This window comes from Leptodactylus fuscus, chromosome 3, assembly GCF_031893055.1.
Source record: "Leptodactylus fuscus isolate aLepFus1 chromosome 3, aLepFus1.hap2, whole genome shotgun sequence".
In the NCBI taxonomy this organism is placed as follows: domain Eukaryota; kingdom Metazoa; phylum Chordata; class Amphibia; order Anura; family Leptodactylidae; genus Leptodactylus; species Leptodactylus fuscus.
The window spans coordinates 33,581,984-33,598,819 of NC_134267.1; the positions used below are offsets into that span (position 1 = coordinate 33,581,984).

The 16,836-nt window shown below is 41.1% G+C and overlaps 1 protein-coding gene across 2 annotated transcripts in view; it reads right to left on the reverse strand.

Annotated features, from left to right (window-relative positions):
- Positions 1-16,836, reverse strand: part of KIF16B (kinesin family member 16B) — a 241,358-nt gene that overhangs the window by 24,274 nt on the left and 200,248 nt on the right. For both annotated transcript variants that reach the window (XM_075267378.1, XM_075267376.1), the window contains one exon: positions 786-869. In XM_075267378.1, the coding sequence (XP_075123479.1) occupies positions 786-869 (84 nt within the window). The remainder of the gene's footprint in view (positions 1-785; positions 870-16,836) is intronic.

A 16,836-nucleotide genomic window follows, 5' to 3' on the forward strand; every position in this document is an offset into this window, starting at 1 on the left:
CCCAGGCTGCAAAACGACAGGAATACGACCTGTTCTAAGTTTTGCACTGGAGCTCCTGGCCCCCTACACAGAGCTGGGGTAACACATGGATATGTGTATCGGGCCATAAGAAAATAATGTGCAGGGATCCTAAGTAGTGGCTTATTGCAGATGCAAGAAAACAGGTATTTGCTACCTCTGCCATCTGCCCACTTCTTACTAGCCTTTCGAGAAGTTAGCCCCCACTGAGTTTATCTACAATACTGATCTTCCATATGTAGTAGGCTCTAGTTTGGTTTATTGCATTATTCAATTGCATTCCCTCGGATCATTGCCTGAAAATATGTTTCAATGCACCAACCAGATTCTTCAATGAGAACCTTAAGATGCATCAAAGATATTTCTCATCCAGCCATCCGATACTTGTACTGACAAAGTATAAGAACCCAAAACAGCTGTATACTGATGGGTAGCTCTTCTTTTTGGAGGAGTTTTTAGTTAGGCTGACACTAATTTACATAGTAAATTGAACTAATTTACATAGTAAGAGGGGACAAAGAGGTGGGAATGAGACAACAGAGGTTTGTACTCCACCACTATGGAGCCACAACTATAGTAGTTGAGAGCCGAGTACACAAAATGGTGCATGCAAAGTTGATGACTGCGGAGCCTTGTGGATAAATGTGAACCCATCATATGCACATCAGTTTGATATTTAGTATAGGAAACCTTTTTGGAACATAAGTTTTGACTTTACACAGTTATAGCCTCTAGTCCTGACCAGCCGAGTGGTAGAGAACACTTACCTCCAGCTGAGATCTGCGCTCAGCAATCACTCTCTCATCTTTGTTTCCAAAAAGTTTCTTTGGAGGAAATTCTAAGGTATTAAGCTGCAAAAGACAAGAGAAAGTACTCAATAAACACTCTGGAGATCATCAGAACATTACTTGAAAGCGTGTTGCTGTAGGAAGATTGTAAAGTGTGCCAATTCACAAAAGTTTAGTTAAAAAAGCTGGTGAAAGTTCAGTGGTCTTGGAAATGTTCTTTTGCGTGCCTTTAATTTTGTATTTCTATTCTTACCGCTGCAGCGGTCTCTCAACTACGGATTTCGTGCATCCCTGTATATCAACTGGTCTCGATAATATGGAGAATTTTTGGGAAGTGGTAGAAAGGGAGGCTCCCAGAATACGTGTGGAGCCCAAAAGCTGCAGATGTTGCATATCACATATCATATCACCTCGACTTGAAACCGAACCTCTATGAAAGGACTAGAGCTACAGTACTTGCTGAGCCCAGGCTACAATGAATTCAGGCTGTCCTTAGGGCAAATGAAGAAAATAAGAAAGTGATCTGACCACCTTCTACTCAAGGTTACGGCGCTAAGGACCAACACACACTTCACCAATAATAATTACAGGTCGATTTGCCAATTTGCAGTTTCCAAAAAAAAAAAGGATTTCCTATGAACATAACTATATTTACATTTGTAGACAATTAAAACTTAAATTTATGCAAATTTTAAATTTTGCAGACTTTTAAAGATTTCCTTCTAATCATCTTAGTGATGACAGTCTTTTGTCTTGATCACTTGCCAATGAATACGACCATGAATGCAGGAACTTTTCCAAAACTCAGCCATGACTTCCTTATTGTGTCCGGGTTCTCTTCTCATACATGTAGTGTCCCTGTCTGATAACCTGCTCACAGTAAGGAAATGATGGCTGGGTTTCTGACAATTCCCAAATCATAGAACATTCCTGCTTTTATGGTGATATGTTTTGGAAACTGATCAAACCAAAGGCTGTCACCACTAAGGGTCAGTTCACATGGAGAAACTTGCCGCTGATTTGGGGGTGGATTTCGCCCCCGAATCTGGAGCAATGGGAGGCAGAGATCGCAGCATGATGCGGAAAAAAGAAGTGTCCTGCTCGATCTGGCCACGGATTCCGCCCGCGGTGTTTGCGGTTCGAGATGCCCTCATGGTTAGGTCTATTCATCTGGGCCTAATCAGAAGCGGGATGCCTCAACAGAATGCTGATGCAGTGCACCGGCATCCTGTCACAGCGAGCCGCACGAAAAAGCCGGCGGCGGAAAATGAAGAGGAATTTACTAGTCATTGTCCGCCGTGTGAACTCACCCTAAGGGTATGTTCACACAGCAGAAACCTTTTCCACTGTGTGAACTCTCCGCGCAGCTAGCCGATGCACTACATCAGCATTCTGTCGAGGCATCCCACTTCTGATTAGGCCAGAATGAATGGGCCTAATCAGGAGCGAGTCTCGTGCCGCGGAAGCCGTGACTGTCTTAGCCGCAGAATCCGTGGGAAGATAGGGCATGTTGCTTCTTTTTCCTGCTAGCGAAAAAAAATTGCTATCGGGAAAAAAAAGCGAGTGGCTCCCATTCAAATGAATTTTTCAGTCGGATCTTGAGGCGGATTCTGCATCATAATCCACCTGCAAAAAACTCTGTATGAACTAGCTCTAAGATAGCTAGGAAAAAAATTCTTTAAAAATCTTGCTTATACTTGTACAAATTGTTTAAAAATATAAACATGCTCATGCAAAAACCCCTTTAAGGGTATGTTCACATGGTATTTTTGTCCGCGATCTAGCTGTAATGAGATGCTGATGCAGGGCACTGGCATTCTGTCGCAGCTTTCCGCTGCTGATTAGGCCCAGATGAATGGACTGAATCAGCAGGGGGTCTCGAGCTGCAAACCTAAGTGGCTGAATCAGCCGAGGAATCCACTGAAAGATCGAACAGGACACTTTTTTTTCCCGTGTCCTGGTGCGATCTCTGCCTCCCATTGAAAACAATGGGAGGTGAATTGTGGGCAGAATCTGCTCCAAATTCAGGGGCGGAATCCACCCCAAGTCCGCAGCAAGTTCCACTGTGTGAACATACCCTAAGGTGTCCAAGAGAAAAGTTCTCAAAACCGTTAATTGCTGCAAAACCAGTCAACTATGTTATATGTATGGGAGTCTCCTAAAATTACCATGGCAGACCAAAATTTCAGTAGCCTGTGAACCTGGTTGTGGAAACCTCTGACATGGGATGGCAACTGTCACTACATATAAAAAGTGACACTTGAAACGGAGGTCGAAAAAACATTCCCTATGGATAGCAGGGGGAAGAACATGTCTGATTGTTGGGGTCTGACTGCTGGGACTCACACCGGAGGTCCTAAACCCCCTCCCAGTATGAATGGAGCAGGGGATGCTCATGTGTGCTCCTCCTCTATTCATCTATATGTGACTAGCATACAGAGCTTAAATAAAGTTCTCAGCTATCCCTGGCAGCCCCAGAAAACTGAATTGAGGGGCAGAAGGTATTCAGAGAAACACTGGTACCCATCCAACAGACTCCCATCAATCAGACACTTACCCCTTATCCTGTAATACAACCCCTTTAATGTAAGTATTTAATGAGCAAATCTACTACCTACAAGAGAATCCCAAGCAAAAAATGTGAAAAAAAAGTTTCAAGAAGAATCAACTCAAAAATAGCACTGACAATATAATCACTCAGACGTGAATACAGAACAGTCCTTCCCTACAAGCAGCACGTACGGGTCTAAAACCGTCAATATACCGGTAAATAGCTATTGGCATTACGAAAAAAGCAAAAGGTGAAAATCAGATCGATGCTGGAGACCGGCGGCCGAGGGGCAAGGGAAGTATAGTAAATTTGATAAAGAGTGTTGGTGTAAAGTTAATGAGGGCTAAAATTAAACATGTACCGGAGAGATAAATCACTAGTAGATGTGTGTAATTAGACTTACAACACATCATATATTCCCTTATAGTACGCCATGTTAATGGCTCATAAAATGAAGGAAAAGAACAAAGGGCAATGGGCAGAAGACAAACTAAATTATCTCAAGTGATAAAAAGGGTGAGGAAAACAACCAAGAGTAGGAGTTCAGGTAGTGAAGGATCAATATATGGAGGCCAAATGAAGACATTATTTATAGAAGAGCTAGGGGACTCGGTGGTGTGGAGTATTATAGCACGGCGTTTCTGTTATTCCAAGGTCTAGTAGAAGAGCTCACTGGAAAAATACGATAAAGCAGCAGCTTTTATTCTGGCAGGGCGATCCTGTATTACGTGGACTGCCATTCTCAAGTGGTATCATTTTGGTATACATGTGGGTCCATACTTAAAGGGAGTCTGTCAGCAGCCACAGTAACTTATCATGCTCGGAGCCCTGAGCATTTTGCGTGCATCTCTGCAATCTAAATTGGAGTAAAACACTGGTTATCAGGATCGGTGGGGGTTTCAGGAGACAGACCTCCACCAATCAGCAATTTATCCTCTAGTCAGATTGTGAAGGTTATAATCATGTAATGTATGAAAAAAACATTGTTATCCTTAAAAGCTGAATGCTAAATATAGTTGTTTATGCTTGAAACTAGGATATAGTGATACGTTGACAAGACGGCACCTGCACTTCAGAGTGCAAGAAGAACAAATGCTTGGCTTGCTGCCAGAAGACAGCTCCCCAAGGTGACCACGCAGGAGCGGGAGCTGCTGGCTATATATGGAACGGTTTAAACAGTTTTTTTCTGTTTGATTGAGATGTACCATACCAACCAAGAATGAATATGAAAACTTATGTTGTTTCTTTCTCTGCTGCTACTTAACCCCCCCATTGACTTAATAAAACTACGTCAGAGTTTTCTCCTCGGCTGAGAGTGGAACTAATACCAACATCGTGAGTGGTGTGACTTCTTTACTGCCTGGCACTCAGCCAAATTAATTAGGACGACGACAGTTACCCGGGATTATTGGTCAATTAGTCATAAACAAGGCTTTGACCTGATCATCATGATAGGGGATAAATAATTTTCGTGGCATAATCCCTTCAAAATTAAGTGGCCAAACACACTACATAGATGTTGTCTGATGCTCTCTTGAGGAACAATGCCAGACATAGAATTAGGGTGAAATCTGACTGATTCTTCTGCCCCAGACTTTAGACATCCATAGATAGTTGACCCACATCATGGACATTACACGGATGGCCCTTCTCACCAAAACTGATGGCTGACCTGCAATTCCTGCTCCCACTCCATACAAAAGACCAGCAAGTAAAGCCTATAATGTTCCCCGACTTTAAATGAATTCTGTTCCCTAAATACTTCATAAGGGCTTTTATATTATTATTATCGTCTAAGATTGGGGACATTGTGACACTTCTATTAACAAATCTATTGTCCTTCTATTTCAATCATTTAAAGGTAATGTTTCGCCATTACATGACCCAAGTTCAACTTCGACATATATTTAAAGAATTTTTGGTGAGGTTTTCTAAAAATCCAGCAATTCGGACACTGAGCGAAAAACAAGCGGAGACTTCCTGCTTTCTGTAAGTTTCTTTGCAGCAGTCACCTCACTTTTCAGCACACCGAGAATGTAGAGAACACAGAATCCACCGATCACGATAGGTGATGGTCTCAGCTTATCTACTCCACTCTCTGTGCACAATGACCTCTGCAGAGGTTACAGAGCATACGTAGCAAGCTCTCCTATAGAGGTCAATAGGGTCTGCTCCTGTCTATGATCCATGGTTTGTTTCCAGGAAGTTGCAAGGTATTTTATGCTTAGTGGTAAGAGTTGGAATTGCAATATGTTTAGGATTTTTTTTTATTTTTTATTTAAAGTCTCAAAAATTCTTAAAAAAATACGTTAAAACATACAAACGTGATTTAAACAATAGGTCACTACCTGGCGAAGTGTTCTCTCAAAATACATGAAGCACTACCCAGATTACAAAAGTAGCAACTTTTTCTCCAATGGAACTACAGTATGTGGACACCTTGATGAATATTCTCCGTCACCCACACCATTCACATTAGCTGTACCTACAAGAGTCTAAATACAATTTAATAAACCACTGTGGAAAATAAAATGTTAATTCATATTATAAAGTAAGAAGATCTATTAATGCGATCCTAAAAGTTCATAAAACACATAGATAACGTCTTCATTAAATACTGAGAAGGTGGAGAGGACTGAGGACACCTCGGAGATGCAGTTCTGAGATGCGACAGATGATTTATCCGTAAAAGCACAAAAAGGAGCCAAAGGCAATAAACCGCGGTGACAACAACCAGTATATACATAGAAGAAGTGGTCAGCAGTTTTGGGTGCTGTAATTAGTGTACATGATAGATCAACTCATTAAGGCAATTTCATTGTGAATCTATTAACATAAAGTAAAGTGAGAACTCACAAATCTCAATGTACTGTACTGCACCATCCATACTGCAGCAATATATTCTACTTAGATGAATTAACCATGTATACCCACCAGAATAACACCGACTACACAATAAATACAGCTAGACTATTACTCTATAAATGGAGAAATACTACAGATGGGGGCAGGGAAAAAACACAAGGGCCGTGAACTCTTACCGTCAAATTTACATCCATCTCGCGTCACGTGAAGACGGTGTATGGGAAGTAATTTACATGGTGGAGGATACATTACACCAAACGTCTACCATAACTGGGAATACAGTATGTGGTCATGCCGATCCATATTCCTTAACCCTATACGCAGGGGCAGACTAATATATCATGGGGCTCCATAGCAAAAGTCAGAATTGGCCTCCCCTTTCGAAAAGGGGGAAAAGAAAAACGTAGGGCAAAGGTAAATTACAATTACAACTAGCCCAGCCGACACGTAGAATACTGTAACCCCTCCAACTACATTCTCCTCTTTATGTGACTATATACTAAGCTACCGCTCCTTTTTTTTTTTTTTAATTAAAGGGTTAATGAGCTAACATAAATGTCTGTAAATAAGGCCGATGAGGGGCATTTACGATACTTGGATTGCTAGTACAAAGTGATGTGAGAGGTAGGTATCTGAAATATACGCACTCTATGGCAAGCTTTACTATCCTGACCCTAAACCCTGGAGTCAGACGTATACATACATTTTGATCTAACGGGTATGGAGACAACCCTGGTGTGTATTAAATCAATCATATGTGCAAACTCAAGCAAAAAAATAAAAATATAAGGCTCAACCTTAGCTTTCTGCCATGGCTACCATGGATTTGGAGACAGAAGACCACATCAAATTTCTTTCCCATTTCTACATTGTGAACATAATCTATGAAACCATCTGCTTCCATCTCCATAGACCAGGGGTGATCACACTTTTTCAGCGTGTGAGCTACTTTATTAGCTGACCAAGGCAAAAGATCTACTAGGGCGGGGCCGGCCTATGGGCGGGCTTGTGGGCGGGGCGGGCGTGTCTGTGGGCAGGACCAGGCATGTGGGCAGGGCCAGGCGGATCGTGACAGCAGGAGACAGCGGTGTTCTGTGGCTGCCCATGGATCCCCGCTGTCTGCTTCTTCACAGCGCAGGCTGAGAGTTATCTCTGGACACTGGAGGACTGGGGCTGCGGCAGCCCCGCCTGCCAGTGTCCGGAGATGACTCTCAGCCTGCGCTGTGAACAAGCAGACACCGGGGATCCCTGCATCTCGCAATCGACCCATACGTCCTTTGAGATCTACCAGTAGATCGCGATCGACGTATTGGGCACCCCTGCCATAGACCATGCTGAAAACAGCTGATCAGTGGAGGTGCCGTGTGATGAACCCCCACCGATCTGACATTGATGACCTACCCTGATAATAGGCCAACAATATAGAGCCCCTTTAATACTCTGCACTGTGTAGCCCTACTGTACATGATTTTAGTTCCGATAGAATAAAGTTTCGAGCTCAAGCAACATCTGCCAGACTCCATACTGTCAACCCATTAATATCATTGTTTACAAAGAAAACATAAAATATTCAACATGACTGGATGTACAAATAAAGTCTACCGCACTCTCGCTCCCCGTAAATGTACCCACACTGCCCTGTTTACAAATGTTAATCCAATTTCTCATTAAAACTATAAATACAATAAAGGTTCCTCAAACATCGCAGTCCAAGTACCTTAACTTAAAAGAAGCAACATTGTATATTTCCATTAATTACTTCCCCTTCGAGGCAGCCATGGATTATAGGAGTTTCGTCATTAGTTTTTGACAGCAAGTTCAAATATAGCTAAAAGAATAAAGCGAAGCATGCGTCGTCTACAGCCGTAGGAAATGTCTGGATTTACTTTCTAGTGGAGAATGAAAGCGGGAACTTTGCCTACTTTACTTTTTGAAGACTTGACAAAAGTAACTTACACAACCTTGCTCAGGAATGCTTACCATCCACTGCTCAGAAATAATATAAAGCCATTAGAAAGCCGTAATAAAACGAGAATGGCTCATTTCCAAGGACTTTTCATAATATAAGATATTTTGGGCACAGCCACGAACAGCTGGAAACCATTCACAAGCAAAATGTTTAAACAACATGTAAATGTAAAATTGAGATGATCCAACTATCTAAACATGCTGCAGTAAACTAGATCAGAGCTTTTATTGTTTTCCATTGAGAGTTCATACCAGATATGGATTAGAGTACGTGCATGTTCACAAAAATAAGAAGATACAGTGTATTGCGCTTACAAGAGGCAACAGGATCCATAGGGAAAACTTTAGAAGATGCGATGTATACCAAAGCATTGGGGTTGTCGGAGTCAATGGTTTGGTCCACTGATGCCACAGCCCTGTCCATCATGCTGCATTTTTAATACTCACCGATATGATATTCCTATCCTTTTACATACTTCTACATTATTTAAGTCAACTCCTCAAAAAAGAGGTGATCGCCACAAAGCTGGACTCCGACACCCAAGGGGATGAGATGACCTCTTCAGAGGAAGCTAAAGGAACATTCATGAAAGGTTGTAATACTGGAATTGTTGGATCTTCTTTAGGGTTGAGCGATCGGGATCGGAAAAGATTGTGAAATTTACTCGATCGCCGATCAGAATCCGATCGCTATCGGAATTCCGACCCGATCTTTTCCAGTGGGATCGAGATCGGAGGTTATCTCAAAATCGGCTCAACCCCAAAAGTGACTTTTCCCATAGAAAAGCATTGACTAGGGTTGAGGATCAGGATCGGAAAAGATCGGATTCCGATCGGCGATCGAGCAAATTTCACGATCGAGATCGGCTGGAAAATGATCGGAAATCGGATTTTAAAATTGATCTTGAAATCTCAAGATCGGCTCAACCCTAATCTTCTTCCACATGATTCCAACTTAAAAATGATGAGTAGCCTTTGCTGTCCAGTAATGGTCCTCTGCATGTCTAACACTAGGTTCACACCAACGTTTGGGTTTCCATCCTTCGGGTCCGCTTGAGGACCCATACAGACAGAAACACTATCTGCTTAAGAAGCTGTTACATGCAATTAAAGGGGTATTCCCATGCACATAATCATATCAATATTTGTAGATAATTAAAAAGTTAAACATTTTTGAAAATAGGAGTAATTAAAAATTCTGCAAAGTTTGAAAGATTTTCTCTAACTTTCTTAGTGGTGGCAGTCTGTTGTCTTGATCGGTTGAGAATGGTTACGACCACTAATGCAGAAACTTTCTATAGTCTGGGACTTGTCAGGAACCAGCTATGATTTTCTTATTGTAGCCGGGTTATCAGACAGGGACACTACATGTATCAGAAGATATCCCGGCCACAATAAGGAAATCATGGCTGATTTTCTGACCTTAGAAAGTTCCTGCATACATGGTCATATCCACTGGCAACTGATCAAGACAACAGACTGTGACCACAAGATATTTAGAGAAAACCTTTAAAACTCTGTAAAATATTTAACTACTTATATTTGCAAAAATGTTTAACTTTTAATTATCTACAAATTAAAAAAATAATTAATGTACATGGGAATACCCCTTTAAGACTATAATGGGGTCCGCTGGGTTTCCGATGATTTTATACCGAAATCAGTGGAGAGATAAGTTCTCCTTATCGGACTTTTCTCTCCACCGATTTTATGCGAAATCTGTGACAGAGTGGTGAACGCTAGTGAGGGGCCACACGGTGGCTCAGTGGTTAGCACTGCAGCCTTGCAGCGCTGGAGTCCTGGTGTTCAAATCCCGCCAAGGGCATAAAATCATCTGCAAGGAGTTTGTATGTTCTCCCCGGGTTTGCATGGATTTCCATCCCATATTCCAAAAAAGACATACTGATAGGGAAAAATGTACATTGTGAGCTCTATGTGGGGCTCACAATCTACATTAAAAAAAAAAAAAAAAAAAGAGTGGTGAACGCTAGTGTGAACCCAACGTTACAATCGCCAACTGTGATCCTTGTATATTGGTTCCACAAGACATAGAATCAATTCTCTTCATGGACCCGTTTGCTTCGCACTACGGTTCATGAAATTGTTCTCTATATTGAAGACAATTTTTTTCTCACCAATGTTTCTTTTTATACTCTCTATTTTTATTACTTTGATTGCATTTGGCCCCCTACATGAGGATTATACTGTCTATCTAAACTTGTTCTATGCAATCTTATATTAAATTCCTTCGAATAATAAGATATGAACATTCTTATACTGTTTCCAATACATTTCCCAAGAGAAGATCACTTTTGTTGGGATTTTAACCACAGAAATATTTACAACACATTTGAGGATGTACAAGAGTGTGTCTTGGCGATTTATTCCTTTTCTACAGAAATCACAGTTCTTTTTTTTTGTAAAAATGCCAAATATTAAGTGGTTTTCCAAGAATATAGAAAATACAGAAAAGTTTAAGTTTATGTGTTGTAAGCCGATGGCTGGTCAGGGGTGTACATCTCACCCAGACTACTAAGGTGGGTGAGATGAGAAAACTCCAGAAGGAATGTTTGTTCTCAGCAGACTTTTGTCTGCTGAGCATTTTGGTAAATGCTCAGTACTGGGCTGGATTTTTAGGAATGGCAGGTAGGTTGGTAGAGGGACCTGTCATTCCACCCCCCTCCAGTCCACACTTTGGGGATGTTCCTGCAGTGACTCAGCTGCAGAGAGTCTGCTCATCAAGGGAGCTTAAGAAGCCAGCTCCAGCAGCAGACTTTGGGCAGAGCTTGACTGGAGAGCCAACAGAGAGGTCATATTTTTGGAGCTGTGTCCTGAATGATTCTACTGGCTTTTGGATTTCTGTGATTCTAGGTGATGTAACCTATTCTATGTTTAGTTAGAGCCTAGCCGGGCAGGGATTTATTTTTGTATTGTTTCCTTTTGTTGCACTGGGAAAGGAGAGTATGGGTTTTTTTTTACCACCCCGAATTTAAAAAATAATTTGTGTTCATATTTGCCTGGACAACCCCTTTAAGAGGAGACCAGAAATCAGAGGAATCACTCCAGATTATTAAGGAGTGCACCAGGTATATTGTCTACGCATTAAGTATAATCATTTTAATGTAAGCCAAAGGGTTGCTTTAAGCTTGGAAGACTTGACAACTTGATATCGCCTACAGACATATGGGGACTTGACAGGTCAACACAGGATTATGACATCATGGATGTTTTCTCGTGTGTGTATGTATATGTAAAAGCAAGCGAATGACAGGTTCTGAACTTACAATAAGCAGGGCTGCCAAATCCTACAGTAACCAACTGGCAGAATGAAAAAATATTTCTGAAATGTGACTAAAATTGTACCCATCAAAAGCTATAAAGCGTAAACTGGATGGAGTCTGCTTTGCATCTTAGCAACCAGTTTGCAATTATTAACTGTGACAAATTAATCATTGCTATTCCGCACTGACATACAGCTATTAAGTCTTAATTGAAGTAAACCGGTCTCAGCCAGCTGCATAATAATGTTTTCTATGTATACTACATTCATTCTAAAATGTCTAATTTACACCAAAATAACAGTCCGAAAACACTGGAACCCTCCGGAGACGACAACTATAGGGGTGCACATACTTGCGAATCTGACCGCACTGTGACCACTAAGGTCAAAGTCGCCTCCGTATACAGTAGGTAAGGCATATGCTCTGGATGAGACAGCGATAATTTATGGTATATTCTCCCCGGAATTAACAAAGTGTGAAATGTGACTGGCAACAGTAAAGCGTCAATGTAGGTGGAATACATAATGCTGGCATGAAAGAATGCTTACTTAGATAAACTGATGTTATGCAGGAGATAATGGAGCACACAGTGAATACAAAGACGATAAGTAGCTGAGAGAACAGCAGACCACAATGGCTTAGATACGACCTACAAATGAGAAGCTGCCTTCACAATCTGACAATTTGCATCTCCACCAGAAGAATTTTCTAGACAAAACAAAGCCACATTTTTTGCTCGTAAAGCAACAGCATAATACAAATTAACCTATACTCTATATACATATATATACACATGTACAGTATTGTGTAAAAGTTTTAGCTAGGGTTGGAAAAAATGCTACAAAGTAAGAATGCTTGTCAATGAATAACATGAAGTAATTTAATAGAGACTTTTGCACAGTACTGTTTAGGCATATATCTATTGTGAGAAGGTGACAATGACTGACGTTTCGGAACGCTAGGCTCCTTTCTCAAAGGCTTTGAGAAAGGAGCCTAGCGTTCCGAAACGTCAGCCATTTGTCATCATTATGAGTTAGCCATTAAAAAGGTATCAACTACTGAAGATTACCAAGTTTTCGTTTTTTTATTTCCAACCCACTGGCTAACACGGTACAACAACGAACATTTTCCTTTTACGAGAAGGTGACAGGCAGAGTGCTGGAGTCCAGATATATCAGCCCCAGGTTTCTGACATATGTGTGGTCTAGGGTGGATCTGGAGTAGGCCTCAGCCCAGGGGTAGATCCTGGGCTCATTACTGGGCCAGAAAAGGCTCCAGCTCCTGCACTGTAGTGAGGTGAAAGGAGGTTTGTGGTTCTGTCCTGTAACCCCGAGTCCGGTAAGACTCTATTGCGATTGTGTTGTTCGTGTGGCTGGAAGTAAACCACATGTGTCATTAGGTTATCTGTTTAGTTAGTTGCTCAGACGAGCAGGATTTTGTTTTGTTTTTGCCTGAAGTTAAGAATGTATTTTGTTTTGTTATTTTGTGCCTGAAGTCAAGGTTTATTTATTGTCCTGATTTTTCTAAATAAACAGTTTGCTGCACAGTGTGTTCGTGACTGTTTGGATCCGCACCACCGCTTCTCCTGAGCTAACTTCCCCGCTATATATATATATATATATATATATATATATATATATATATATACACACACATAAACCTACACAATCATTCAGAGTGATTTCACTAATATAACAGGAAACCCAAATTCTCTCCTGTCTCTATATTATAAAATATTATGGGATCAGCAAAAATGCAATAAAATGCTAGTGGAAGAATCAGTTTTAGGTGAAGTTGGAGATGTTATTGGAGTCTAGAGAAATATACAGTCCCCAACACTGGCTTCAAAATAAAATTATTAAATATTCCTTTCTTATTAACTTTATATAGAGGTAAAGCTTCTCGCATATTTGTTTTCATAGGAATTTAGGAAATTTTTAAAAAGTTGATCAGCCACAGTGATAAAAGAAGCCCACTTCTGTATGTATCATTACTGAATTATATTGTCTATCTATCTATCTATCTATCTATCCATCATTAGTGAATTTAGTGTTTATTCATGTGTCTATTACATTTGTATATATGTATACAAGTAATGTCAGGAGGGGGGTTCGCAGATGAAACTATAAACTTCCTGCAGCACAAAACAAGAAGTCCAGCTCTGCAGGTTTGCTGCTTTACGACTAGTTTCCTGAAGTCAGTCCTTTCCGAAACTCTCAAACGTGTGGAAGGGAGGGGGCGGGGATGTGTGCCCAGATCTTCACAGATCTCCCAACCTCTGAAGAAACAAAAGGACAGTCATTTTGCAATAGAGTCCCTTTAAGGGGTTAAATAATTTTTACATGGCCCCTTGAGACACAATAGTGAATGCGTCATTGCCTACTGTTTCCTTACAGAACTCATTAAAATGGCTAAATAGAATTTTGAAACCACATTATACTTCCATTTGCATTTTAGGTGGAAGTTGTCTATATTACTATGACTTGCTCCCATAGTAGGTAATAGGATGCTCAAAGCCATATTAAATGACGAGTAAACAGCCAAAATGTGTTCTGAAGATTCTGATCTCTTTCATCTACAAAGTCGATGACCATTTAATAATAATAATGTATTCATATAAAAGAGCATTGTGAAATCTGATTAAAGCCTAGAACTAGGCACTTAATAGTAAACTGATGGCTAAAAGATAATAAACTTTTAGTATTTTTCTGTTTTCCTCCCCAATACTTCAGCTCTTGCCGCTAATTGCCTGCAGTTTTGTCTTATTATGGTATTAACACTGTGGTATCGGAGAATCGCTGGAAGCTAGCCATTTGATCAAGGTTAAAACTATAGCTTTGAACGAGTAAATACACGCAAAGATTTGGAGCCCTGTGTAGTTGCTGAAGCACAAGCTCGCCATCCGTGTTATAGTGGAAACTCTCAGACTTAGAGAATTAACAGTAAATGTAAGTGTTTCCGTTGTCTTTCCTGCCGGATTTGGTAGTCACTAGGCCACACCGCCAACTCCGATTGCTCTATCTTTCCACCCACTCAATGACTTCATCAAAAATGGCCGACAATCAAGCAGAAGCTGCGAAGCACCTCTAAGTCATGGAAAAAGCTAGCGATTAAAATCCTAAGTACCGTATATACTCGAGTATAAGCCGACCCGAATATAAGCCGAGGCCCCTAATTTTACCAAAAAAAAACTGGGAAAACTTATTGACTCGAGTATAAGCAGAGGGGGGGAAAATGCAGCAGCTACTGGAAAATTTCAAAAATTAAAATGGTCGGAGTTTTTGGGTGCAGTAGTTGCTGGGGAAGGGGAGGGGGTGTTATGGTTGTCTGTCTGCCCCTCCCCTGAGCTTGAGGACTAGGTTCCCCCCCCACCACACACTTGGAATTCAGCCTGGCTATATATAGGGGATCTGCAGTGCTCCTGTTAACCCCTTCCCGACGGAACAGGAGCACTGCAGATCCCCTATATTCAGTAGACCAGGCACTTTCAGACACAGGGGTACCTAATGTGTATGTGTTTCACAGTCATTTTCTACTTTTGTATGTATTCTATGGAAAGGAGGGATTTAGAACTTTTTTTTTTTTTTTAAAGCTTCTTTTCCCCCCACTATTTTATGGGAGATTCTATACATTGATATTGCGGCCGGTCTGGTCATACACCCCACCCCCCCTCCTAAAAAAAATAATATTTTTTTGCTGACTCGAGTATAAGCCGAGGGGGGCTTTTTCAGCACAAAAACTGTGCTGAAAAATTTGGCTTATACTTGAGTATATACAGTAAATAAGCAACAGCCTATACATCAAAGAAATAGTAGAATCCCAGTAATTGTAGAAAAGAACTCAAAATAATTAACCAACTTTTTTCCAACTCTGACTCTACCCAAAAGTGGCCCCCAACGAGACATCACAGCCCTGCAAAACAATGTTGTTTGTATCAAACAGTATTCCATCCATAAATCAGAACACTTAAATCATTTTATGGCTGTTGATCATACTGTTATGCTGAACTTCATGGAGCAAGGTTGTCGGTCTGAAGCATGTATATAAGATGACCTGACAACAAAGCATTTCAATAGTCAAGGACGTACTTGATACAGCCTTGAGTCTAAATGGATGTAGCTTAAGATATAATCTATGGATCAGATTATACTGTATGGAGGCCAGTTTGCAGCATATTGTACTGTGTGGGGGCTACTGTGGAGCAGATTGTACTGTGTAGGGGCCAGTGTGGAGCACATAACACTGTGTAGGGGCCAGTGTGGAGCACATAACACTGTGTGGGGGCCACTGTGGGGCAGATTGTACTGTGTAGGGGCCAGTGTGGAGCACATAACACTGTGTGGGGGCCACTGTGGGGCAGATTGTACTGTGTGGGGGCCCCTTCACTATTTATATCGTACAGTCTCTATTTTATAGCAGACATATAATATTAGTACAGGCTGTAATAACTTTGCATAGTCACTAGTAAATAGTGAACATTAATTGTTCAAAATTATGGCAAATGCAAAGTTCTATCTTTTAGTACAAAGTTGCTTTGTATCATTGAAAGCTCTGTAAAGATCCATTCATATGACCGTTTTTTGCCAGTCTGTAATTGTGAATCTGCACAGTAATAAAGTTAAAATTTTGTGTTGGTACTTTGCGATAAATTAGTGGGTCTTCGGTTGTAGTTTGGGCACTCAGTCTTTAAAAGGTTCGCCATCACTGCTAAAGGGTTTGAAGAGAACCCAGAGGATAAAAAGTGGAGGGCCTAGGAGAGGTGATCAAACATTATAAACAGGGTTGGGGCAACACGGTGGCTCAGTGGTTAGCACTGCAGTGCTAGAATTCTGGGTTCAAATCCAGCCAAGGACAAAAACAAAAAAACCATCAGCAAGGAGTTTGTATGTTCTCCCCCTGTTTGCGTGGATTTCCATCCATACTTCAAAGACATATTTATAGGGAAAAATGTACATTGTGAATCCTATATGGGGCTCAAAATCTACATTAAACCCCCCCCTCCCCCATTATAAGCAGGGTTGCCCATCTCTTCTAGGCTCCGGGATGACTCCCTCTTCTCTTCCGGTCTTGACTGATCCCATGTAGGGTTGAGCGATCGTGTTCAGAAAAGATCGAATTCCGATTGGCGATCAAGAAAATTTCACGATCGCCATCGGAATTCCGAACACGATCTTTTTATGTGGGATCGAGATCGGTGATTTTTCCCACAATGCTTTTCTTAGCCTTCACACTGAGTATACGCTGTATATTCAGTGTGAAGGCTCCGCTGCAGTTCCATAGGAATGAATGGAAGCAGCCGACACACAGCCTTAACCCCCTGCGCGCCGGCTGCCTCCATTCATTCGAATGGAAGGCTAAACTAAAT